This window comes from Leucoraja erinacea, chromosome 19, assembly GCF_028641065.1.
Source record: "Leucoraja erinacea ecotype New England chromosome 19, Leri_hhj_1, whole genome shotgun sequence".
NCBI classification, from domain to species: Eukaryota; Metazoa; Chordata; class Chondrichthyes; order Rajiformes; family Rajidae; genus Leucoraja; species Leucoraja erinaceus.
Genome location: NC_073395.1, coordinates 23,095,235 through 23,121,080, shown reverse-complemented (window position 1 = coordinate 23,121,080; position 25,846 = coordinate 23,095,235). Strand labels below are relative to the sequence as shown.

Here is a 25,846-nt window from a genome sequence, read left to right as displayed (position 1 = left end):
TGTGTTATTCCCCCACTGATGTGCTTTGGTTAAAGAACCGAGAACCACAGCTATTGTTTATGTACACTAGGGGTCAAAGAGTCACACAGCGTGGAAACTGGTTCTTCAACTCAGCTTGCCCACACCGACCAACATGCCCCATCTACACCAGTCCCACCTGCCTGCATTTGGCCCATACATCTCTCTAAACCTTTTGTATCCACATACCTGCCCAAATATATTTTTGATGTTGTAAACACACCTGCCTCAACTACTTTGTTTGAGAAGGAACTGCAGATGCTGGAAAATCGAAGGTAGACAAAAATGCCGGAGAAACTCAGCGGGTGAGGCAGCATCTGTGGAGCGAAGGAAGTAGGCAACGTTTCGGGACGAAACGTTGCCTATTTCCTTCGCTCCACAGATGCTGCCTCACCCGCTGAGTTTCTCCAGCATTTTTGTCTACCCGCCTCAACTACTTCTTCTTGACAGCTCGTTCCACACACCCACCGCCCCTTCGTGGCACAGTGGCGCAGCGGTAGAGTTGCTGCCTTACAGCGCCGGAGACCCAGGTTTGATCCTGACAACGGGCGCTGTCTGTATGGAGTTTATACGTTCTCCCTGTGACCGTGTTGGTTTTCACCGCGTGCTCCGGTTTCCTCCCACACTCCGAACAGGGTTTGTAGGTTAAGGGACTTTGGTTTAAAAAAAAAAAAAAAAAATTGTAAATTGTCCCCAGTGTGTAGTAGGATAAGGGAGGTGAGAGGGCTGGGTAGGAGAGCAGAGATGAGCAGAATCACTTTTGTGGGCAGCTCCAAGGTCAGGAAGAGAAATGGGGAAAATTAGGGACACACCATAAGTCCAGAACGAAGCCCCATCACAGACGTCCTGGTCAGCATGGATTTGGTGGGCCGAAGGGTCTGTATCTCTAAATCCAAAGACTTAGTGTAAAAATCAAATTGCCCCTTTGATTCCTATTAAGTCTTTCCTCCCTCACCCTAAACTTATGTTCTCTGGTTCTAGATTTCCCTACTCTGGGTAAAAGACTGTGCATCTACCCTATCTATTCCCCTCATGATCTTATACACGTCTAGAAGATCACCCCTCATCCTCCTCCACTCCATGTCCCAGCCTGCTCTACCTCTCCCTGTAGCTCAGGCCCTCAAGTCCTGGCAAAATCCTCGTAAATCTTCTCTGTACTCATTCTGGCTTGACGACATATTTGCTATAATAGGGTGACCAAAACTGAACCCAGTATGTGGTCCAAATGTGGCCTCGGCAATGTTTTGTGTAACTGTAACATGAACTCCCATTCATTCAGGTGTGTTGTGAGCCAGTTGCTTTTCGAATCGCCTTAATAGATTTCTTTCCATTGTGAGAGAAGGCAAAACAAGAGTTTCAGAGGATAGACACAAAGTGCTGGAGTAACTCAGCTTAGGCAGCATCTCTGGAGAACATGGATAGGTGACGTTTCGAGTCGGGACCCTTCGTCAGACTCAAAGTAGAGGGGAGGGAATCGGAGGTAGGAAAAGGCCAGAACAAAGCATGGCCACAACAGATGACCAAGGAAAGGTGTGGTCCATAAATGGCCATTGTTGGCTGGGGAAGAAGTGACAATGAAGGGATACAGCTTTCAGCATCTGAAGAAGGGTCCCGACCCAATACGGCACATCTTCACATTCTCCAGAGATGTCGCCTGACCCCCGCTGAATTCCTCCGGCACTTTGTGTCTTTTTTTTGGTAAACCAGCATCTGCAGTTCCTTGTGTCTACACCCCCTTGTTGGAGCTGGTGAGTAATGTTTTGATTGCTTCTGCAGGTGTGCCAGGTTAGTGCTCAGCAACCTGTGCAGGCAGAACTGATGTTGCGGTACCAACAGCTACAATCCAGACTGACCACACTGAAGATTGAGAACGAGGAGGTGAGTTTGCAGCGTTTCCCTCCCTCTCGCTTTCCAGCTGTTGCCAGTGCCACAGCTGCTGCCCCAAAGTGCCAAAGACCCAGGTTCAATCCTCGCTTCTGTGTGGAGTTTGCACGTTATCCCTGATCTCCAGTTTCCCCGGTTTCCTCCCACATTGAGCCGTGGAGTCACACAACACGTAAACAGGCCCTTCGGCCCAGCTTGTCCATGCACAGCGGTAGAGTTGCTGCCTCACAGCGCCAGAGTCCCAGGTTCGATCCTGACTACGGGTGCTATCTGGATGGAGTTTGCACGTTCTCTCTGTGACAGCGTGGGTTTCCTCTGGGTGCTCCAGTTTTCTCCCACACTTCGAGGGCAGGTTTGTAGGTTAATTAGCTTCTGTATATTATCCCTAGCGTGTAGGATCGAACGAGTGTACGAGTGATTGCTGGTCAGCGCAGACTCAGTGGGCTGACGGGCCTGTTTCCAGCATGTACCTCTAAAGTCTAAAGTTGCAAATTGTGAAGCTGGAGGAAGGAATGTAAACTTGAGACTTTACTTTAGACTTCAGAGATACAGTGTGGAAATAGTCCCTTCTGCCTACCGATTCCCCGCCAACCAGCGATCAGGCTGTACACTAGCACTATCCTACACACTAGAATTTACAGAAGCCAATTAACGTATAAATCTTATAAAGCTGTACGTATTTGGAGAATGGGAGGAAATCGGAGTCACGTGGTCACGGGGAGAACGTACAAACTCTGTACAGACAGCGCCTGGTTCTCTGCCATTGCGCTGCCCCATAGGTGAAGGCTAGGGGAGAGATTGGTGAGTCCAGGTGCGGCACAGGGGGGGGGGGGGGGGGTATAGGATAAGAAGGGCCTGCTTCATTGCTGAATCTCTAAAATAGCCGCGCCATCGAATCCAAGCCAAGCATTTTTTGAGCTTCCCTGCCCAGTGGCCGTTCCTCCTTAAAAGATCTTAACCGCGGTGGCACAGCGGTAGAACTGCTGCCTCACAGTGCCAGAGACCTGAGTTTGATCTGGACTACAGGTGATGTCTGTACGGAGTTTGTCCGTTCTCCCTGTGACCTGTGTGGGTTTTCTCTAGGTGCTCTGGTTTTCTCCCACACTCCAAACAAGTACAGGTTTGTAGGCTAACTGGCCTCAGAAAATTTGTAACTTGTCTCTCTCGTGTGTGTAGGATAGTGTTAGTGTATGGGGATCGCAGGTCGGCATGGACCCGGTGGGCCGAAGGGCCTGCCCGAGCTTGTATCACTAAACTAAAGTGCAGGAATGATTTGGCAGCCGTCCATCACATCTGGCGATCCTGCTGCACATCTGCAGATGTGAACCATGACCCCAGCCTTGGCCTCTTCTCCCGCTGCTAATTTTAACTGGAGAGGTTGGGAGAGGCACATTGCGTCCCCCACAGCTGGAGTGAACACAGCGCGAACGTCTCGAGTTGTGTCAGCCGCGGGGACGCCAAGCTTAGTTTGGTTTAGTTGTGAGATACAGTGCAGAAACAGGCCCACTCAGCCCTCCGAGCCCACACCGACCAGCTGTCCTCGTTACACCAGCACTCCTCCTACACACACTAGGGGCTATTTACAATTTTACTGAAGCCAAATGAACCTAAAACCTGCATGTCTTTGGACATGGGAAACCGGAGCACCCGGAGAAAACCCACGTGGTCATGCGGAGAACGTACAAACTCTGTATAGACAGCGCCCATAGTCAGGATTCAACCTGGGTCTCTGGCGCTGTGAGGCAGCAACTCTTGCTGTTCCAAATGTCTCCCATTCACGTTGTAAATAGGTGTCAGGTGACTCTCCACACAACCCCTCTCCCTCTGATCTTGCTCTCCTCTCTCCCCCCGGCCCCCTCTCTCTCGTAATACACCCTCCTCTCCCTCACCACCCCCCCCCCCCTCACTACCACCCCCCCCCCCCCCCCACTCACTCCCACCCCCCCCCACACTCACTCCCACCCCCCCACTCACTCCCACCCCCCCCCTCCACTCACCTCCCACCCCCCCCCCCACTCACTCCCACCCCCCCCCACTCACCCCCCCCCCCCACTCACTCCCACCCCCCCCACTCACTCTCCCCCCCCCCCCCCCCACTCACTCCCACCCCCCCCATTCACTCCCATCCCTCACACCCAATCTCTCCCCCTTCTCCCATCAAACCCCCTTTTCCCCACAAGCCCTATCCATTCCGAAATCCCCCTCGCTCTCTCTCCCCCGCGCCCTCTCTGTCCCGCCCCTCCTCCCCCTCTCGCTCCTTGTTCTCTCCTCCCCACCACCTCCTTCCCCTTTCATCTCCCCTCCCACATTCTAATCCCCACTCCTTTCCCCATTGACGATGAACAAGTCTGGCAGGGTTTTTTCCCAGCCCTGTCGGATCTGCTGTCTCATTCAGCATCTGTTGTTGCTGTGTCCTGGCTCGGTCGGAATGTCCTGGCTCCGGAGCTGATCACATGGATCCAAGCCCTGCTCCGGGGACATGCGTTCAGCTGTAAGTGGCGACACACCCTCGCACATCTCCCCCTGCCTGCCCTGGAGCCCCGGGCTGGCAGCCAGCCACATGCCGACACACACACACACACATTCTGGCTGGGCCTGCCAGAGAAATGTCCTTGCACATCCAGTGCTACCTCATGAGACTGGAAATGTGCAGCAGGAGGCGAGGCCATTCAGCCCTAATTGCCAAACCATCCCGTTTGGATTTTTTTCCAATTTTGTTTAACCCTTAATTCTGTTTGTTCTTCATCAAGGAAATACCTCTTAATGTCGTTTTTGGAATCAGCATCAGGTTCCTATTGGTGCAGCAGTAGAGTTGCTGCCTAGACTCGGGTTTGATCCTGACTATGGGTACTTGTCTGTACAGAGTTTGCATATTCTCCCCGTGACCTACGTGGGGTTTCTCTAGGATCTCTGGTTTCCTCCCACATTCCAAAGACATACAGATCTGTAGGTGAATTGACTTGTTATAATTGTAAATTGGCTCTAGTATGTGGAGGACAGTGAGTGTGCGGAGATCGCTGGTTAGCGTGGACTTGGTAGGCAAAAGGGCCTGTTTCCACGCTCTAAACTAAACTTTTCCCCTTCACCTTAAACCTATGCCCTCGGGTTCTCAATTCCCCAACTCTGGTCAAAATACCCTGTGTGTTTACCCAATCTGTTCCCCTCATGATTTTATACACCTTTATAAGTTCACCCCTTATCCTTCTGCACTCTAGCGTGCCCAACCTCTCCACATGGCCCGGGCCCTCGAGTCCTGGCAACATCCTCGTAAATCTCCTCTGCTGCACACTTTCAAAATGCAAGAAGCTCAAAACTGAAGAAAATACTCAAACTTCATCTTGTATAACTGCAACATGACATGCCGACTTTTATACTCAATTCTCTGACTAACCAAGGCCAATGTGCCAAAAGCATTTCAATCTGAGGCTGCCCCCTCTGGTCCTAGACTCCCCCACTATATCGGACATCGGTTGATGGGAACGGCACCAGTACATGAAGCACGTGGGCCGACTGGACTTAGGACTTTGAATAAATGCGCCGCCTACATGTGTAATATGTGCAGAAAGAATTTCACTATGCAGTTGCATATGTGACAAATACAGCACTGTTGAACTATCTTATTATTGAGTTTGAACTGATGTATTTATGTACAGTATATCTGACCTGATTCTTCTCCATGGATTGTCACCTTGTCGTGGTGGAGGAGCTTGTGTGGTCCTGAGATCCTGGACAGCGTGGGAAACAAAGCTTTTCACTGTACTTCGGTAAACGTAACACATAAACCTAAAGCCTTTGTCTCTTGTTGCTCAGGTTAAGAAGACAATGGAGGCCACCTTGCAGACGATACAAGACATGGTGACCATTGAGGATTACGACGTGTCTGAGTGCTTCCAGCACAGTCGCTCGACAGAGTCTGTCAAGTCCACCGTGTCTGAGACCTACATGAGCAAACCGAGCATCGCAAAGAGACGAGCAAACCAACAGGAGACGGAGCAGTTCTACTTCATGGTGAGTGGTCCACCTGCTGGTCCCGACGTCTCGGTCACCGCCCCGAACTAACTGTGGCGTCAGCATCTCAATGGGGGCAGGCACAAGAAGCTGGAGCAATGCAGCGGGTCAGGCAGCATCTCTGGAGAAAAGGAATAGGTGGCGTTTTGGGTCGAGACCCTTCTTCAGACAGAGTCAGTGGAAAGGAAAACGAGAGATATACAACGTATATTAGCACAAATGAATGAAAGACATGCAAAGGTGTTTGATGAGGTTGGGTGGGATTCACATTTTGTACTCATGCGGACCTCTGGCACAGAGTCTCTTGTGCCAGCTCCTAACCTCCCACTGCTTTTGTGCTCAACAGAAGTTTAAAGAATACCTGGAAGGCAGCAATCTCATCATGAAGCTACAAGCCAAGCACGACCTGCTTCACCACACCCTGGGAGAAGGTAAGTCTCCAAATACTTTTAGTTTAGTTTATTGTCACGTGTACCGAGATACAGTGAAAAGCTTTTTTGTTGCATGCTATCCAGTCAGTGGGAAGGCTGCACATGATTACATTCAAGCTGTTTATAGGCAGAACAATGGCAGATCATTTATAAGATACAGGATAAAAGCATAAAGTACAGGATATAGCTTCTACTGTTCATGTTCATAAGTGATAGGAGCAGAATTAGGCCATTTGGCCCATCATGTCTCCTCCACCTTTCAATCATGGCTGATCTAGCTCTCCCCCTCAACCCCATTCTCTTGCCTTCTCATAAGGCATAAGCCCTGAAAACCTTACCAATCAAGAATCCAATGATTTCTTCCATTGACTTGGCCTCCATAGCCTTCTGTGGCAATGAATTCCACAGATTCACCACCCTCTGATTGAAGAAATTCCTCCTCATCTACTTCCTAAAGGAATATCCTTTCATTCTGAAGCTATAACTTTTGTCCCTAGACCCTCCCATTAGTGGAAACATCCTCTCCACATCCACTCTACACGTGAATACACACTTGTTTAGTATAATTAGACTGGATAACATATAAACAAAATTCTTTAGTTTAGTTTATTATCATGTGTACTGAGGCGCAGTGAAAAGCTGTTTTTTTAACCTGTCAGCAGAAAGACTATACATGATTACAATCAAGCCATCCATAGTGAACAGATATGGATAAAATAAATAACATTTAGAGCAAGGCAAAGTCCGATTAAAGATAGTCCGAGGATCTGTAATGAGGTAGATGGGAGATCAGGGCCACTCTCTAGTTGATAGGATGGTTCAGTTGCCTGATAACAGATGGGAGGAAACTGTCCCTGAATCTGGAGGTGTGTGTATTCACACTTCTGTACCCCTTGCCTGATGGGAGAGGGGAGGAGAGGGAGTGACCGGGATGAGACTGGTCCTTGATTATGCTGGTGGCCTTGCCAAGGCAGCGTGAAGTACACGTGGTGTCGATGGAAGGGAGGTTGGTTTGTGTGAAGCTCTGGGCTACGTCCACAATTCTCTGTCGTTTCTTGCGGTCCTGGATGGAGCTGTTCCTAAACCAAATCACCCAGCCTGGCCTGTGGATGGGGGGCAAGGGCAGCGTGTTGTGGTGAACCCTTGTTTGCAATTTGTATGACCCCCAGCATCCTGAACCCCAACTACATTCCTCAGGTCTAAAGGTCCATTTCCATTCTTTCCATTCTCTCTAGGTCAGAAAAGTGACTTCATCACCACAAGGTAGGCACCAGTTTGCATTTGTTTCTTTGCCCGTAAATGTGTGCATGTGTCTCCACTCTGGCCATCCCACCACAGGCTTTGTTCGTGGATATCTCGTGATGGCTCCATATTTCATGTGCGTCTGAACTACTAGGTGTATGACATGATGAACAATGAATTCTCCAAGATAGACACAAAAAATCTGGAGTAACTCCGCGGGTCAGGCAGCATATCAGGAGAAAAGGAATAGGTGACGTTTTGGAACTGAAGCCAAAATCTCTGGCTGAAAGATAGAGAAGGCCAGAACACAACGGGGCCGGCAACAGACGGTCACCAGGGAGGGTGGAGTCCATAATGGCCCATTGTAGTGCAGGAAGAAACTGCAGATGCTGGTTTACACCAAAGATAGACACAAAATGGTGGGGTAACTCGGCGGGTCAGGCAGCATCTCTGGAGAAAAGGAATAGGTGACGTTTTGGGTCTTGGCCCTTCTCCAGACCATTGTTGGCTGGGTAAGATGTGCTAATGACAAGGATACAAGGATGGGAACAATGGACCTAGAGGGACGGGTTTGGTGGGGGTGGGAAGGGGAGAGAGGGAAGAAAAGGAATGCAGGAGTTACCTGAAATTAGAGAAATCAACGTTTATACCGCTGGGTTGTAAGCTGCACAAGTGACATATGAGGTGCTGTCCCTCCAATTTATGTGTGGCCTCACTCTGACAGTGGAGGAGGCCCAGGACAGCTAACCCGCTGAGTTACTCCAGACTTTTTTGTCAATCTTTGGTGTAAACCTGCATCTGCAGTTACTTCCTACACATTGAATACTCCAATTTTAGGTAACCTCTCAACCTCTTCCCCCCCCCCCGCCTGCTAATTTCCTCCTCCTGGATTTACAATCCACTTCTCTTCAAACCTGTCTCACGGGTAGATAGTCACAAAGTGCTGGAGTAACTCAGCGGGTCAGGCAACATCTCTGGAGAAAATGGATAGATGACGTTCTGAGTCAGGAACCTATAACTCATTATGGGGGGGGGGGGGAGGGGTAGGATTTGGGGGGGACTGGAAGCAGGAAACAAAGAGGACATATTGAGGCCTTTGATGACCTCGTAGGGAGGATCCCTGAGAGACTGATTGTTGTCCAGGGACGGTGTGATCCCATGAGGGATACCTCGTTGTGAACTGTGGAACTGGTTAACCAACACAGTTGGGGGAGGGGGGGGGGAGGGGACTGGAGGGGAGGGTACGTAGAAGTTACCTAAAGTTAGACAATTCAAGGTTGATACCACTGGGTTGCAACTTACCCAAACATGTTTACATCTGCTGCGGTTGCAGAGGGAGGTGCTTGGGAGGGGGTGGTTTGGGCGGAGAGGGAGTGAGTGCAGGGATGATTTGCAGAGGGAGGGGCCTCGCTTCCCGTCTCACACCTTCCTTCCTTTCTCATTTTTGGTCTGTGTTCTGCCACTCAAACCTGTGTCGACCTATTACCTGCCATGCTTTGTCCCCTTTGCCAGCTTCAGCTCCGAAATGTCACCGATCCATGTTCTCCAGAGATGCTGCCTGACACTGAGTTGCCCAGGCACTCTTGTGTTCTTGAATGTACGATAATGCTGAACTGGTTTAGCAGAACCTGAAGGACACAATCTCTTGATGCTAGCATTGATGTATTGAGTTTGCACGTTCTCCCTGTGACCGTGTGGGTTTTCTCCGGGTGCTCCGGTTTTTTCACACATTCCAAAGACGTGCAGGTTTGTAGACTAATTGGCTTTGGTAAAATTGTAAATAGTTCCCTAGTGTGTAGGATAGTGCCAGTGTACAGTGGGGGGCACGGACTCTGGGCCGAGGGGCCTGTCTTTAAAGTCTGACGCTGTGTGTCTGTGTGGAGTTTAACCCTCCCTGTGACCACAAGGGTTTCATCCAGGCGCTCCAATTTCCTCCCACATCCCAAAGACGTGCGGGTTTGTAGGTTAATTGGCCTTTGTAAATTTGCCCCTGGTGTGTAGGAAGTGGGTGCATGAATGGGATAACATAGAACTAGTGTGAATGGGTGGTTGATGGTCGCCGTGGATTCGATGGGCCGAAGGGCCTGTTTCTACGCTGTATCTTTCAATCAATTCAATTGCTGGTGAAGACCACACTTTGCAGAATGCTCAGAGGGGCAGCACAGTGGCGCAGCATTAGAGTTACTGACTTACAGCGCCAGAGACCTGGGTTGGATCCTGACTATGGGTGCTGTCTTTACGGAGTTTGTACGTTCTCCATGTGACCTTCGTGGGTTTTTTCCGGGTTCTCCTGTTTCCTCCCACATTCCAACAAAGTACAGGATTGCAGGTAAAAGTGTAAATTGTCCCTAGTGTGTGTAGGGTAGTGTTAGTGTGCGGGGATCGCTGGTCGGCACGGGCTCGGTGGGCTGAATGGCCTGTTTCAGTGCTGTATCTCTAAACTAAGGAAGGACTGTCAGCAAACCTAAAATAGAGTTGAGGGACTTTCTTTGGGAACGTAGGCAGGAAAAGGATTGGGAGAGGAGAGACCAAAAGGGAAAATTACTCATGGAGATACAAGGAATGGCAGAGGAAGGGACTGAACGTATTATCAAGGGAGCACTACGTTGGACACAGAAAGCTGGAGTAACTAGGTGGGACAGGCAGCATCTCTGCAGAGAAGGAATGGGTTGAGCTCTGGTCATCTGTAAATATGATCCATGAATAAAACGTTTCTGTAATGTGTGCTCCAACTACTAAAATGTGTTGAGATGATTGTGGTCTAATGTTGTGGGTTGTTGGGCGGCCTGCAGCCACTCCTAGGGTGCGGACTGTTGATGTATTGGTTGCTCCCGGGGACGTCGGGTGTTTCTGTTCTCAAACTTTGTTCCATCCTCCTGCCAGGCCTCCAAATGTTCCCCCTAAACCTCAGAAAGCCCGGAAGACCAGGCCTCGCTCAGAGTATAATGCTAAGTTGTTTAATGGGGACTTGGAAACATTCGTCAAGGTACACGGGTGCTGAAAGTCCTAATGGTGAAGGGTCTCTGTCAAACCTGCCTCTGTGAATATAATGGCCTGATCCTCAAGCTGCACCTCTCCGCAGAAGCACCAGGCTGGTCTCAATTCCCACATCGTCTGGGTGGAAGTGTTTCCCCATTCAGAAACGGGAGCTTGAGAAATGCCACTATGTTCAAACCTTTCTGAGGCCCTGTCTCTACACCTCTCTTTATAACATGCTTCCTCAAGTCAAGAGTGGCATGCTTTTTCAAATCTCAAACGCATCTTCGAAGTGCATTTACAATGAGATGGAAACCGTGATGCTGTTCTATTTCCCCCCCCCCCCCCCACCCGATCTTAGAAGCTGAAACACCAGTGGTGAATTTGGCCTTGCTTTCGAAATGTCCTCTTGTTTTGTTGTTTCTATTGAACATCCAGTGAACGGAGAGGCCAACCTCTCTCAAAATTGGATGAAGAAGGGTCCCGGCCCAAAACATCACCTATCCACATCCTCCAGAGATGCTGCCTGACCCGCTGATGTACTCCAGCACTTTATGTTCAACGCTAAAATCCGGCGACCAGCATCTGCAGTTCCTTGCGTCTCCATCTCGAAATTCACGTGTGAGCTAAGCATCGTCATTCTTGATCTTGTGGAAGCCCATGGTATTCAAATCTGCCTATTGCTAGATGCCTCCTCTCCCCCCCTGACCTGAATATAATGGTATCCTACAAACTATGGGGGCAATGGGAGATTAATTATTGAAAACAATGCTCGGAAGGACCTCCATTATATTCAAACCCATGATGGGAACCTGTATCTTTGTGTCCTCACTATATTTGCTGCTTTCTCTCACTGTTCTCTTTTCGTCCTGCACTCCTAACATTGCATCTAGCAGAGGACGAAGAAATTCTCACACAAGATACCAGGTATAGTGCTGGTGTGATGCGGTTTAGAATTGTACCACACCATTATTGCATTTCTGCCTGGGTTCAAACAAACATAAACAAACTAACTGTGTCTGGGAATGTTTGCAATGGCCCAGTGTTTTGTGTTCCTTAACAAGTAGGTTTAATACTCTATAAATAGACAAAAATGCTGGAGAAACTCAGCGGGTGAGGCAGCATCTATGGAGTGAAGGAAATAGGCAACGTTTCGGGCCGAAACTTCGGCCCGAAACGTTGCCTATTTCCTTCGCTCCATAGATGCTGCCTCGCCCGCTGAGTTTCTCCAGCATTTTTGTCTACCTTCGATTTTCCAGCATCTGCAGTTCCTTAAACATTAATACTCTGGAACTCTGTCAGTGCCCTATACGTGGCAACTCTCGGCATACCTTGTGTGTGGTATGCAAAACAAAGAATTCCACTGTGGCGTGTCACATGTGATAATGAAGTGACAATTATTTAATACTCACAGGTACAAAGTACTGGAAAGATCAAAACTCCACGTTAGTTTACAAACATCAATCAATCATCACATTGCAACGTTGTCGCCCGTATCCACGACGCACTTGACCCAATTCCCGCGGTGACCGGCGTTCACGGAACGCTTCCAGAGTCGCCGTGGACACACCGCGCACGCTCCCTCTCCAGGGACACGTGGGCACAGACGTATGCCCAGAAGAGGGGCAGGCAGTCGACTCGGGCAGAACCCTCGACTGCCCGCTGCCTGGATTCGTGAATGGTCATCTTGACCAGGCCCAGGAGCAAACTGACAAGTCCGTCTGGCCCTCCCCCCTCCGTACTGGCTGGAGTTGAAATGCAACCAAATCTTGAGGAGCAGCCCCTTCAGATAATCAAACAGGGACTGCAACCTCTCACACTACAATAGTTCGGTGTTGGGAATTTGTGACGTTACTTTTTCTTAAAATAATATTTGTGTCCCACTTTAAACCTTTTGCATCCAAATCCATTTTGGATTGTGGAGGGATTTGTTTAACACCTCACCTCAATAAGGAACCGATCTCTGAACTTGGCTATTGAGTAAGTCAAGGACCTTGTTAATGCCAATGTCACTAATGTTGCTTCTTAGAACGTAAAACAATACAGCACAGGAATAGAATCTTCGACCTACGATGTCTGTGCCGAATATGATGCTTACCTGCTCTGCCTGAATGTGGTTCATATCCCTCCATTCCCTGCATATCCATGTGCCTATCTGAAAGCCTCTTAAACACCACTATCGTATCTGCTCCAACTACCACCCCTGGCAGCACGTTCCAGGCACCCACCACTCTCTGTAAAAAAAGCCCCACACATCTCCTTTATACTTTCCCCCTCTGATCTTAAAGCTAAGCCCTGTAGTCTTTGATATTTCCACCCTGGGGGAGAAGGTTCTGTCTATCATTTCTTTGCCTCTCATAATTTTATATGCTTCTATCGGGTCTCACCTCAACCTCTGACGCTCCAGAGAAAATGATCAATGTTTGTCCAGCCTCCCCTTGTAGTTAATGCCCTCTAATCCAGGCACCATTCTGGTGCACCTCTTCCACACCCTCTACAAAGCCTCCATATCTTCACAGTAACGGGATGACCAAATCTCCACACATTAACCCGAATGCGGCCGTACTAAAGTTTGATAAAGCTGCAACATGTCTTCTTGACTCTCATACTCAACGCCTTAGCCGATGAAGGCAAGCATACCAAGTCTCTTCTTTATCTCTCTATCTACTTGTGTTAGGTTCCTGGAAAATGAAGCTTGTCTTACAACGAGCGAGTGAGTAGGTTAGACAAATATTTCCTGGAGTCTAGAGAAACGAGTTCTGATCCTATCAATAAAATTGTGAGAAGATTTGACTTCTTGGTTTGCGATATTTTGGAAAATCCCTTTCTATAACGAGGATGTTTCCTGTGGTGTGAAAACTGGAATATTGGGGCCATTATTTGAGAATAAGGGGTTGCTAATTTAGTCATAAAGTCATACAGCCCAAAAAGAGACCCTTCAGCCCACTGGTCCGTGCTGACCAGTTTATACCAATCATCTTTTGTTCTCCCGACTTTTCCACTACTTTATCCCAGATCCTACCACTCGTGTACATACTAGGGTGGCGCAGTGGCACAGCGTAGAGTTGCTGCCTTACAGCGCCAGAGACCGGGGTTCGATCCTGACAACAGGTGCTGGCTGTACGAGTTTGTATGTTCTCCCTGTAACCGCGTGGATTTTCTTAGGGTGTTCCGGTTTCCTCCCATACTGCAAAGACGTACAGGTTTGTAGGTTCATTGGCTTCGGTAAAATAGTAAAACAAATATCCCTAGTGTGCAGGATAATGTTAGCATACAGGGTGATCACTGGTCAGCGCGAACTCGGTGGGCCGAAGGGCCTGTTTCCACGCTGTGTCTCTAAAAAGTCTAAAGGTGCTATTGACAATCTGTCATTCTGTACGTCTTTGGGATGTGGGAGAACGTACAAACTCCACACACCTGCAGCACCTGACGTCAGGATCGAACCGGTGTCTCAGGCACTGTGAGGCAACAGCTCTTCTGTGCTGCCAATGTTAACAACTTGGCGTCTGCCTATTGCTGGTGGTCGGGGCTGGGCCGTTTGAGTCATGAGGCAGAGGTTCTGTTAGCCACATTAACAGGTGGAGCAGTGTAGAGTTGCTGCCTTACAGCGCCAAAGACCCAGGTTCAATCCTGACTATGGATGCTATCTGTACGGTGTTTTTATGTTCTCTTTGTAACCACGTTACATGTGACAGAGAACCACCTGCTCCAGCAGCTAGTTCCATGCACCTACTACCCTTTGTGTAAAAAAAGTTGCCCCTCAGGGTCCCATTAAATCTTTCCCCCCTCATCTTAAACATACATCCTCTTATTTTCCATTCCCCTACTCTAGGTAAAAGACTGTGCATTTACCCGATCTATTCCTCTCATGATCTCATACTCGTAAGGTCAATGTCTGAAAATCTTCCAATTGATACTCAATCTCTTGCCGTTCGTAGTTCCCAGGATTCATAAGCATTGAAGACCTTGTCGCCATCCTAAATGGTCGCCCCCTTTACCCAGCATGTGCTCCCTGGGTCTGCATTCTGTGAGGATGCAGCAACTCCTGAGGCAGGAGAATGGGGTTGAGAGGGAAAGATAGATCAGCCACGATTGAATGGTGGAGTAGACTCGATGGGCTGAATGGCCTAATTCTGCACCTAGAACTTATGAACTTGGCCCCTTCGTCACGGGCACCACCGTTCAATGCCAAAGGGTGCCGGGAGGATTTGTAGATGGTGCCGTCCGCTGGGCTTTTGCAAACATTCCACCTGCTGCTAAGCTTAATTTTCCTCCTTGCGATTCTGCTTTCATTAACCAAAGCCTTCTAACCAAATACAGGGATGATTGTAAAGGCAGATTTTTCAAGTTGTCTGGTATCTCATGCTTGCTCTGAACACAATCATTCTAAAAGCACCTCTTAGGAAGCCTATCACGCAAAGTGCAAAGAACATCACGTTGCCATAGCAACAGCTGAGATCTGGATCTGGCTTTAGTCCTTCCCACTAACGCCATTCGTGAGTCTGGCTTCCACAAGCTGAATTTATTATTTGTCTCTTCCCCCCCCCCCCCCCCCCCCCCCCCCCCCCCATTCCAAACTCGGAATGCTGTTGGGCTGTTGGAGGCCAATCCCTTCGGCTCCCAGCCCATCAGTCTGGGAAGTTCTCACTCACCCTTGTACCAGCCTTATCCCCTCCTCTCCAAACCAGGGGTGGCCCTCTACGTATTGTGGGCATCACTACCGAGGTGCCTCCTTATGTCTGAAGAAGGGTCTCGACCTGAAACGTCACCCATTCCTTCTCTCCAGAGAGGCTCCCTGTCCCGCTGAGTTACTCTAGCATTTGTGTCTGCCCTCATTGCGTCCACTGGTCATCCAGGCATTGCAGCATTGAATCGATGCTTCCCCGACCAAATTAACGATGTGGCACCTTGACCAATATTAGATGCAAAGCAGAGTTGTCTTGCAGCGAAGAGGTGCCGTGTTCAAAGTCTTCTCTAGCTGAGAAACCAGAGATCAGTATGATCTGCCAAAACCTTTGTGATATATCAGAAGCCAACGCTCTTGAATAATACTCTGACCAGATCTAAACTCTGTTAAGAATGATGGACTCCTAAATCTTTCCCTTTAGGACTCTGGACAAGCAATTCCCATCATTGTGGAAAGTTGCATCCGCTTTATCAACCTGTACGGTACGTTGCTGTCTTTTGATGACCTGCCACGGTGGCGTAGCTGTAGAGCTGCTGCCTTACATTGCCAGATGCCCAGGTTCAATCCTGACTACGGATGCTGTCTGTACGGAGTTTGCACTTTCTCCCTGTGACCACGTGGGTTTTCTCTGGGTGTTCCGGTTTTCTCCCACGTACCAGGTTTGTAGGTTAATTGGCTTCTGTAAATTGTCCCCGGCGTGTAGGATAGAACTAGTGTATGGGTGATCGGTGTGGGCTAGGTGGGCCGAAGAGCCTGTTTCCATGCTGTATCTCAAACTAAATGGTGAAGAATCTTGAAGGACTGTGCGCCATCCCTTAGTTTAAAGAGACAATGTGGAAACAGGCCCTTCGGCCTATCAAGTCCGTGCTGACCAGCATTCACCCAAACACTAGTTCTATCCTACACACTAGGGACAATTTACAGAAGCTAATTAATCTACAAACGTGTACATCTTTGGAATGTAGGGGGTAACCAGAGCACCTGGAGAAAACCCACGCAGTCACAGGGAGAATGTGCAAATTCCGTACAGACAGCACCCATAGTCAGGATCCAACCCGGTTCTCTAGCGCTGTAAGGCAGCAACTCTACTGTTGCGCCAACTTGCCGGCCCTCTGCTCCAAGATTTTATGATTTCACCGAAACCCTTGTTTTTTTTTTGCTGACACGTTGCTGCCCCTTCTGCCCACAACCAGGGGAGGAGAGGAAGCTGTTCCTGAGTCTGGTGGTGCGCGCTTTTAACTTCTCTCTGGTTCTTGTCCCGCTAGGACTTCAACACCAGGGGATCTTTCGGGTGCCAGGCGCGCAGGCTGAAGTCAACGATATCAAAAACTCGTTTGAGCGAGGTGAGTATTTATGGTCCGGTCACTATAACCCACCCTTGCCTCAGGCCGACAGACATTTCCCATTTAACAGGGTGGTAGAGCGGCACGGTGGCGCAGGGACAGAGTTACCGCCTGACAGCACCAGAGGCCCGGGTTCAATCCTGACTACGGGTGCTGTTTGTACGGAGTTATGACCACATGGATTTTCCCTGGGTGCTCCAGTTTCCTCCCACACTCCAAAGACCTTTGGGTTTGTAGGTTACTTGGCTTCTGTAGATTGTCCCTAGTGTGCAGGATGGAACTGGTGTGCGGGGATCGCTGGTCAACACCGACTCGGTGGGTCGAATGGCCTGTTTCCATGCTGTATAAACTAAACTAAATATACTAAACATGGTGAACATTTATTTATTATTATCATGTACAGTAAAATATTACCCAATGCTATCCAATTAAATCTGTTTAGAGATGCAACGCAGAAATAGGCCCTCGGCCCACCGGGTCCACGCTGACCAGCGATCCCCGTACACTAACACTATCCTACACACTAGGGACAATTTCCAATCTCTACCCCAGCTAATTATCTTACAAATCTGTACGTCTTTGGAGTGTGGGAGGAAACCGGAGCACTCTGAGAAAACATCATGCGGTCAAGGGGAGAACACACCCCTGTTCTCTCCTGACCCTTGTACAAACTCCATGCAGACAGCACCTCCAGTCAGGGTCGAACCAAGGTCTCTGGCGTTATAAGGCAGCAACTCTACCGCTGTGCTACCATGCTGCCCACATTCTAATGGGTCAGATTACTCGTCAGATAATACTACATAAATACAATCTAATCAAATTCAAGTACAGTATGTAGAGCAAAGGGGAAGGTACGAAGGTTATCCTGTATCTTTAATCGGACTTTATCTTACACTAAAAGTTATACCCTTTATTCTCTATCTGTACACTGTGGATGGCTTGATTGTAATCTTGTATAGTCTTTTCAATAACTGGATAGCTTGCAACAAAAAGGCTTGTCACTGTACGCGGCACACGTGACAATAATCATCAACTATACTAACCCAAATAAATGTACATTGTAGCGCACCAGTTCCCGATACAAAGTCCAATGCCCGCAATGGGGTAGAGGTGAATCGGGCAGTACTATAGCTCATGGAAGGGCTATTCAGGTATCTCATAACAGAGGGGAAGAAGGATAGAGGCTGTTCCTGAGCATAGTCTTTTTCCTGGGGCAGGGGAGTGTAAAGTTAGAGGGCACAGGTTTAGGGTGAGAGGAGAGAAATTTAAAAGGAAATCTGAAAGGCAAGTTTTTTCGGACTAAGGACGATGAAAATCCAGCATGAGCTATTGGAGGAGGTCGTGGAGACAATAGAATCATAGAGTCATCCAGCGTGGAAACAGGCCCTTTGGCCCAACTTGCCCACACTGACCAACATACCCCATCTATTTGTGTTTGGCCCTCTAAACCTGTCCTATCCATATACCAGTCTATAAATGCTTCTTAAATGTTATGATAGCACCTGCCTCAATTACTTTTTCCAATCTAACTCATCCTTCCGCATACTCACCACCCTTTGTGGGAAACGTTACCCCTCGAGTTCCTATTAATTTTCCCCCCCCTCACCTTAAACCCATGGCCTCTGGTTCTCCATTCCCATACTCTGGGCAAGAGACTCTGTGCATCTACCCTGTCTTCTCCTCTCATGATTTTGTACACAATGAGGCACAAAAGAGGTACTTGGATAGGGAATGTGTGGTGGGATGCGGTTTGAGTGTAGGATTGGTGTAGATCAGCTTCATGGTTGGCACAGAGGTGTTGGCAGAAGGGGCCAGTAGCTGTGCTGATTCTTCTATGGTTGGGTGATGGGAGGAAGATGTTCCTGAGTCTGGTGGTGCTCGCTTTTAAGCTTCTCGAAAGCTGGAGGGTCTGAGCTGTCGGGAGCAGGCTAGGACTTTACTGCTTGGGGGGCAGGAGGAGGAGGGATGATCTTATAAAGGTGTACAGAATCATGAGGGGAATAGATGGTGTGAATGCACTGAGTCTTTTACCTAGTGTAGGGGAATCAAGAACCAGAGGACATGGGTTTAAGTTGAGAGGGGCAAGATTCAATACGAATCTGAAGGACAACTATTTTTGGTGGGTGTATGGAACCAGCTGCCAGAGGAGGTAGTTGAGGCAGGTGCTATAACAATATTTAAAAGATGTTTAGACAGGTACATGGAAAGGTTTGGAGGGCAATGCAACAAACGCAAGCAGGTGGAGCTTGTGTAAAGGGGGCATTGTGGTCGGCATGGGCTAGTTGGGCCGAAAGGCTTATCTCTGTGCTGTATCACTGAATTATTCTTCTGTACCTTCTGCCCAATGGGAGTGAAAGAAGAAGGAATGACTGAGGCAAGAAAGGTCTTTGATGATTGTGGCTGCTCTCCCGAGGTCACGTGAAGTGCGGATATGGGCAGTGGTGGGAAAGGAACTGCAGATACTGGTATCCTCCGAAGACAGACACAAAATGCTGGAGTATCACAGCAGGTCAGGTCAGGCAGCATCTCTGGGGAGAAGGGATGGGTGGCGTTTCGGGTCGAGACCCTTCCTCACAGGAGTCTAGAGTGTCGGACTGGGTCCTTCCTCTGACCCTCGGCTGTGGAAGCACGTGAGTGCCGACAATAAATCTTTTTGGCATATGATGCTTTTGAAAGATAATTGCATTTGCGATGGCCCATGGCTTCTGCCAGTTTGATTAATAAGACTCGAAGCTCCGCACCTGAATTTTCAAGGTCTTTTTCGCATTCTGATTGCCGGGCAAAGAAAGAAAGCTGCTGGAGATCGCGAGGCCGCACATTTGTCACTTGTTGGGGAAATGCTAGTCGCTGTCGGTGAAACATCACTCATTCTGGGTGGCGGGGCTGGGCCTCAGTCATTGCACACTGGCTCAGTAGAAATATGTTTTTAAACAAGAGAAAGGCTTGGCCATTTTAACCTAAATTCACACCCCTGCTCTTCGGATTCCCACCTGCTCCTTGCTAAATCTAACTAATGCATTAAACGCAGAGTGTTGGGGCAACTCAGTGGGTTAGGCAGCACCTGTGGATGGTATTGAAAGACGATGTTTCGGGTCAGGATGTTGGGGGGGAGGGAGTTGGAAAAAAGGTGGGAGCAGTACAAAGCCTGGAAGTGATTGGTGGGGGAAAAAAAGACTAAGTGCTGGAGTAACTCCTGGTCAGACAGCATCTGTGGATGGAATGGAGCGATGATGTTTCCGGTCGGGATCTTTCTTCAGGCTGATTGCAGTGGGGGAGGGGGGGAGAAAGTTGGAAAAGATGTGGGAGTGGGACAAAGCAAGGGATAGGTGGGGGGAAAAAAAGACACAAAGTGCTGGAGTAACTCTGCAGGTCAGGAGACATGAAAGATTCTCCATAGACGCTGGAGTAGGATGGGGAGTTGTGTCCGTTATTACTGATTGTTCGCTATAACTAAGTAAGGGATTTTAATTTAGTTTAGTTTAATTTAGAGATACAGCGTGGAAAAAGGCCATTCAGCCCACCAAGTCCACACTGACCAACGGTCAGCTATATACTATTTCTGGCCTACACACCAGGCACAATTTATAGAAACAAATTAACCTACAAACCTGCATGTCTTTGGGTTGTGGGAGGAAACTGGAGCACCCAGAGAAAACCCACAAGGAGAACATGCAAACTCCACAGAGACTGCGCCCGAGGTCAGGAACAAATCGCGTCTCTGGCGCTGTGAGGCAGCAGCTCTACCGTAAGTTCATAAGTCCTTGGAGCAGAATTAGGCCATTCAGCCCATCGAGCCTACCCCTGCCCTTCAATCACGGATGATCTATCTTTCCATCTCAATCCCATTGTCCTGCCTTTTCCCCATAACCAGCTGGGCCGCCCTGAAGCAAAGTAATTGTGATGGTTGAAAAAATCTCCCTTCAATGTTGAACAACTCCCAACCACGGTTTGGAATGCATCCACGTTTATTGTGCCTGTACTGTTTGTTTTGCGATAGGTGAGGACCCTCTGGCAGATGGGCAGGAAAACCACGATATCAACTCAGTGGCAGGAGTTCTGAAGCTGTATTTCAGAGGACTGGAGAACCCACTCTTTCCTAAGGAACGTTTTAATGAACTTCTCCCTTGTGTCCGTAAGTACCTGCGCAGTATCTTTAATCTCCTTCGCCCTCAAAGAACGGCCTCGGATATTTTTTCTCTACTTAATAAGTCTTGCTTAAATATCTGTAATAAATATCTTAAACATCTAAGGATGGTGAATCTTGTGGAATTCTTTGCCACAGAAGACTGTGGAGGGCGGGTCAGTGGATATATTTAAGGCAGAGATAGATAGATACATGATTAGTACGGGTGACAGAGGTTATGGGGAGAAGGCAGGAGAATGGGGCTAGAAGGGAAAGATAGATCAGTCATGATTGAATGGCGGAGTAGACTTGATGGGCCGAATGGCCTATTTCTCCTCCTATCACTTGTGGTCATTAAATATTCTGAGCTTTTTTTTTTTCTCAAGAGAATGAGAAATTTGTTCAATGGTTTCACACAGGCCGTTCTGTGACAAAGTTAGTGACATTAAACCTTAGACTTTAAAGATACCAAGCGGAAACAGGCCATTCAGCCCACCGAGCCCACGCTGACCAGCGATCACCCCGTACACTAGCACTATCCTGCACACGTGGGCCAATTTACAATTTTTTGTGAAGCCAAATAACCTACAAACCTACGAGTCTTTGGAGTGCGTGAGGGAACCCACGTGGTCAAGGAGAACGTGCAAACTCCATACAGACACCCGTAATCCGGATTGAACTCGGGTCTCTGGAGCTGTGAGGCAGCAACTCTACCTGCGCCACTGTGCCCTGCACAAATCTCATGAAATGCAGAGAGGGGGAAAAAAAAGATTTTAAAATTGACGGAACTTTCCTTCCGCATAGTTGGTCCTCCTCAGGACTTGCCCAAGGAGCATTTTACAGGCGGTGCTCTATTTTGGAAATGTGGTCACCATTATTTATAGATTGTGGAAAGTTACAGCACGCAAGGAGACGAATCTGCTCATTGATGGTTGGAGACTAGTTACGTGGAAAGGGCCCACATCTACTGCTCAGTAAGATGAGACAGTGAAGAGGAGATTTTAAAATTGCGATTCATATTATGATGAACTTTGGTAGAACACTAGGGCCTTCTCCTGTCATTGAACTGAAACATTGGCTACATCCCAGCGGTATCAACATTGAATTCTCCAATTTTAACTAACTTCATCTTGCACTTTGCTCTCATCCCCCCTCCTTGCCCCCTTCCTCCACCCTAGTTGGTTTACCAGTTCCACGTTTCTCCACATTGTTTCTCTTGAGATGACACCTTCCCCGGCCCACAATGGACCTACCAGGCACCACCCTGCCTGAGTTCATCTGTGGCTGACCCTGAATGGTCCTAGTCTATTCTTGCCTTCAGCTCTTCATCCACCCCCCCCCCCCCCCCCCCCCCCCCCTCTTCTTTCAGACTGCAGAAGGGACCCGACATCCTTTTTCTCCAAAGATGCTTGCTGACCCACTGAGTTACTTCAGCACTTTGTGTCTACCATTTGGCCCAACTCGTCCATACTAACCAAGATGCCTCATGTGTGCTGGTGCCATTTGCTTGCATTTGGCCCATATCCTTCGAGACCTTTCCTACCATGCTCCTGTCCAAGTGTCTTTTACATGCTGTTATGGTTTCACCATCTTCTTCATAGTGGATTTGCCACTTTGCAATACAACTTTGTTTTGGTCACCATGTTAACGGAATGATGTTGTCAAGCTGGATAGAGTGCAGACTTACGAGGATGTTGCCAGGACCTTAGGCCTGTTGAGCAGGCTAGGACTATTCCTTGGAGCACAGGAGAATGAGGGGTGATCTTATAGAGGTGTATAGAATCATGAGAAGAATAGATCAGGCAAATGCCCAGAGTACGGGAATTGAGATGCAGAGGACATAAGTTTAAGGTGAGGTGGGGGGGGGGGGGAAGATTTAATAGGAACCTGCAGGATAACTTTATCACACAAAGGTGGTGGGTGTATGGAACAAGCTGCCAGAGGAGGTTGTTGAGGCAAGTACTATCACAGCGTTTAAGAGACATTTGGATAGGATAGGTTTAGGGGGATATGGACTAAACACAGGCAGGTGGGGCTAGTGTAGCATTGGTCAATGTGGGCAAGTTGGGCAGATGGGCCTGTTTCCACGCACTACACTCCATGACACTATGAAGTAACAAGTTTAAACGCTTCAGTTAAATCTCCTTTGTATGAAAGAAAGCAACCCTGGCTTGGTTAACCTCTCCATAATTCCACATCATGGTTTGACAACTTAAGTCAAAAATCAATAGTGAGTAACCATAAAGTTTCTTTATGACGGTGAGCGGCACCGTGAGATATTTCTTCACCAGATAATTTCTTTCTGCAGAGGGAGGCTTGGGTTATGTGGAGGGACCCATGTATCTTTGTTCTCAGTAGGATAGAGAAGGTTATGGTTTATTGGTTAAAAGATACACTGTGGAAACAAGCCATTCAGCCCACATTCATGCTGACCTGTGATCACCCATATACTATATAGTAATCCGGTGGGCGGCGCGACTCTCGTCAGCAGCGGCCTCTGCAGCCCGTCCGCGTTTTATTATTTTCTGTCTATGTTTTTATGTAGTTTTTGTTTTTTTTGTTGGGGTGTGTGTGTGGGGGGAGGGAGGGGGAAACTTTTTAAATCTCTCCCTGCACGGGAGACCCGACCTTTTCTCGTCGGGTCTCCGTTATCGTTGGGGCTGCAATGAGGAGCGGCCTCCAACAAGAAGAGACCGGGGACTCTGGTGCCGACTCACCTCACCGTCGCGGAGCTGGCCGAGTCCGGAGCGGGTGGAGCGGTGGAGGAGCGCTACTGCTGCTGCTGCTGCGGCGGCCCGACCGGAGAGTCGGAGGCTTCAACTGCAGGTCTGTGGACGGCGGCACCGGGAGCCCGCGGGTCCCTGGAGGAAGACCGCTTTTCAGGGCTCTCGCAACGGCGACTTCCCCTGCCCGAGTTGCGGGGTCGAAGAGCTCCTGGAGCGGGGCCTGACATCACCGCCCCGCACGGCTTGGAATGGCCGCGGGACTCTGCGAGCGCACGCCGGGGGCTCTAACATCAAGACCCGGTGTGCGACCTCGCACCACCCGGCGTGGCTTTAATGGCCGCGGGACAATCGCCAGCCGGGGGCTTTGACTTTGACTCTGACATTGGGGGGAGGGGGGAGAGTGCAGTGGAGAGATAAGTTTATTTGGCCTTCCATCACAGCGATGTGATGGATGTTTATGTAAATTATGTTGTGTCTTGGGTCTATTTGTTTGTAATGTATGGCTGCAGAAACGGCATTTCGTTTGGACCTCAAGGGGTCCAAATGACAATTAAATGTATCTTGTATCTTGTATCTTGTACTAGTTCTATACGACGCACTTGAATTGAATTGACTGTGGGCAGATCAATTTTCCTCAGAGGATGAATAGAGTTCTATCGTGTCGTATCATAATTGAATGACACAGCATGGAAACAAGCCCTTTGGCCCACCGAGTCCACACTACCATTGTCACCAGCTCACACTCGCTCTATGTTAACCCTCTTACGCATCCACTCCCTACAATTTACACAGGCCCATTAACCTGCAGCCTTGCAAATCTTTGGGAAGTGGGAGGAAACTGGAGCACCTGGAGAAAACCTTTCCAGGGAAACCATAGAGTTTAGCTTTGTATTCCTTGGAGTTTAAGAGCGAGCGTATGAAATCCAAATGAGGCTCGATAGGGCAGATGTGGAGATGTTTCCATAAGTGGGAGATAGGGACGGCACAGTGGCGCAGCGGTAGAGTTGCTGCCTTTCAGCATCAGAGACCCAAGTTCGATCCTGACCTTGAATGCTGCCTGTACGGAGTTTGCACGTCCTCCCTGTTACTGCGGCGCGTGGGTTTTTTCCGGGTGCACCGGTTTCCTCCCACACTCCAAAGACGTGCAGGTGTGTAGGTTAATTGGCTTCTTTAAATTATAGATTGTCCCTAGTGTGTGGGATAGTGCTGGTGTACTGGGTGATCGCTGGTTGGCGCGGACTCAGTGGGTCGTACGGCCTGTTTCTGCGCAGTAGCTCTAAACTAAACTAAAAGGAGCATTGATGACAATGGGCCTTCACTTGCTGGAGTTCAGGACAATAATAAAGAGGCCTGGATAGAGTGGATGTGGAGAGGATGTTTCAACTAGTGGGAGAGTCTAGGACCAGAGGTCATAGCCTCAGAATAAAAGGATGTTCCTTTAGGAAGGAGACAGGGAAGAATTTCTTTGGCCAGAGAGCGGTGAATCTGTGGAATTCATTGCCACAGATGCCTGTGGAGGTCAAGTCATTGGGTATTTTCTAAGTGGAGATTTGCTAGGTTCTTGATTAGTAAGGGTGTCAAAGGTTATGGGGAGAAGGTAGGAGAATGGGGATGAGAGGGAAAAATAGACCGGGGGGAGAGGTCATTGAATGGCTCAATGGGCCGAATGGCCTCATTCTGCTCCTGCGTTTTCTGGTTTTCAGGTGAACCTTTCCCCACATCGCTACCATGGAGCGAGTTCTAGGCATTAACCCAATGACGATGAAGCAATTGCAAAATATTTCCCGTAGCCTGCTATTCATCACTAATCATTGCATTTAAAATGATGGGACGCTGCCAACACTTAAAGTGACAATTGCTGCTTTATGTAATGTCCAGAGAGCTCTCTTGCAAGTAACAGTTGTGGGCTTATATAAATAGTTGCTCCGCTATTCATAAAAGGCAGAAATTGTATAGGGCAGCTGTGTTTTCTTTGAATGCCCTAATTAACCACACAAAGACAAGATCTCACGCACATGTACAACCAGTGTGCTGTGCTCCCATCCAACGTTCCCGAGTCACGGCTTGGAATTCTTCGGTTCCCTAGTAGGGGACGTTTACAAGAGCGTTTTCTTAAATACTTTGTCAAGTTCAATGGGTTCAACAAGCTTATAAAATTCTTCCCCCTCTCATATTTACCATCACGTCCAGTTTCCTTTCGTTGCTTCAGATGGAGCAGCCAAGCACCGAGGCTCTCCGTCTTGGTAATGCTTTTACAGTTCACTAATTCCCCTCTGCAAATATTTTTGTTCCAAGCACAGCAAAACTTGAGGAGGTTCCAAATAAGAATTCCACAGATTCACCGCTGACTGCTGTGTGGGATACCCGCTGTGTGTAGAATGTACACAGTGAAGATTGTTGTCTTTAAA

At 48.6% G+C, this 25,846-nt stretch overlaps 1 protein-coding gene across 1 annotated transcript in view; it reads left to right on the top strand.

Moving 5' to 3' along the window:
- LOC129706383 (SLIT-ROBO Rho GTPase-activating protein 1-like) overlaps positions 1-25,846 on the top strand; it is a 150,128-nt gene that overhangs the window by 97,222 nt on the left and 27,060 nt on the right. The window contains 8 exon segments of the mRNA XM_055650661.1: positions 1,795-1,896; positions 5,713-5,910; positions 6,257-6,341; positions 7,577-7,604; positions 10,467-10,569; positions 15,668-15,728; positions 16,512-16,589; positions 20,587-20,721. Of these exon segments, the coding sequence (XP_055506636.1) occupies positions 1,795-1,896; positions 5,713-5,910; positions 6,257-6,341; positions 7,577-7,604; positions 10,467-10,569; positions 15,668-15,728; positions 16,512-16,589; positions 20,587-20,721 (790 nt within the window).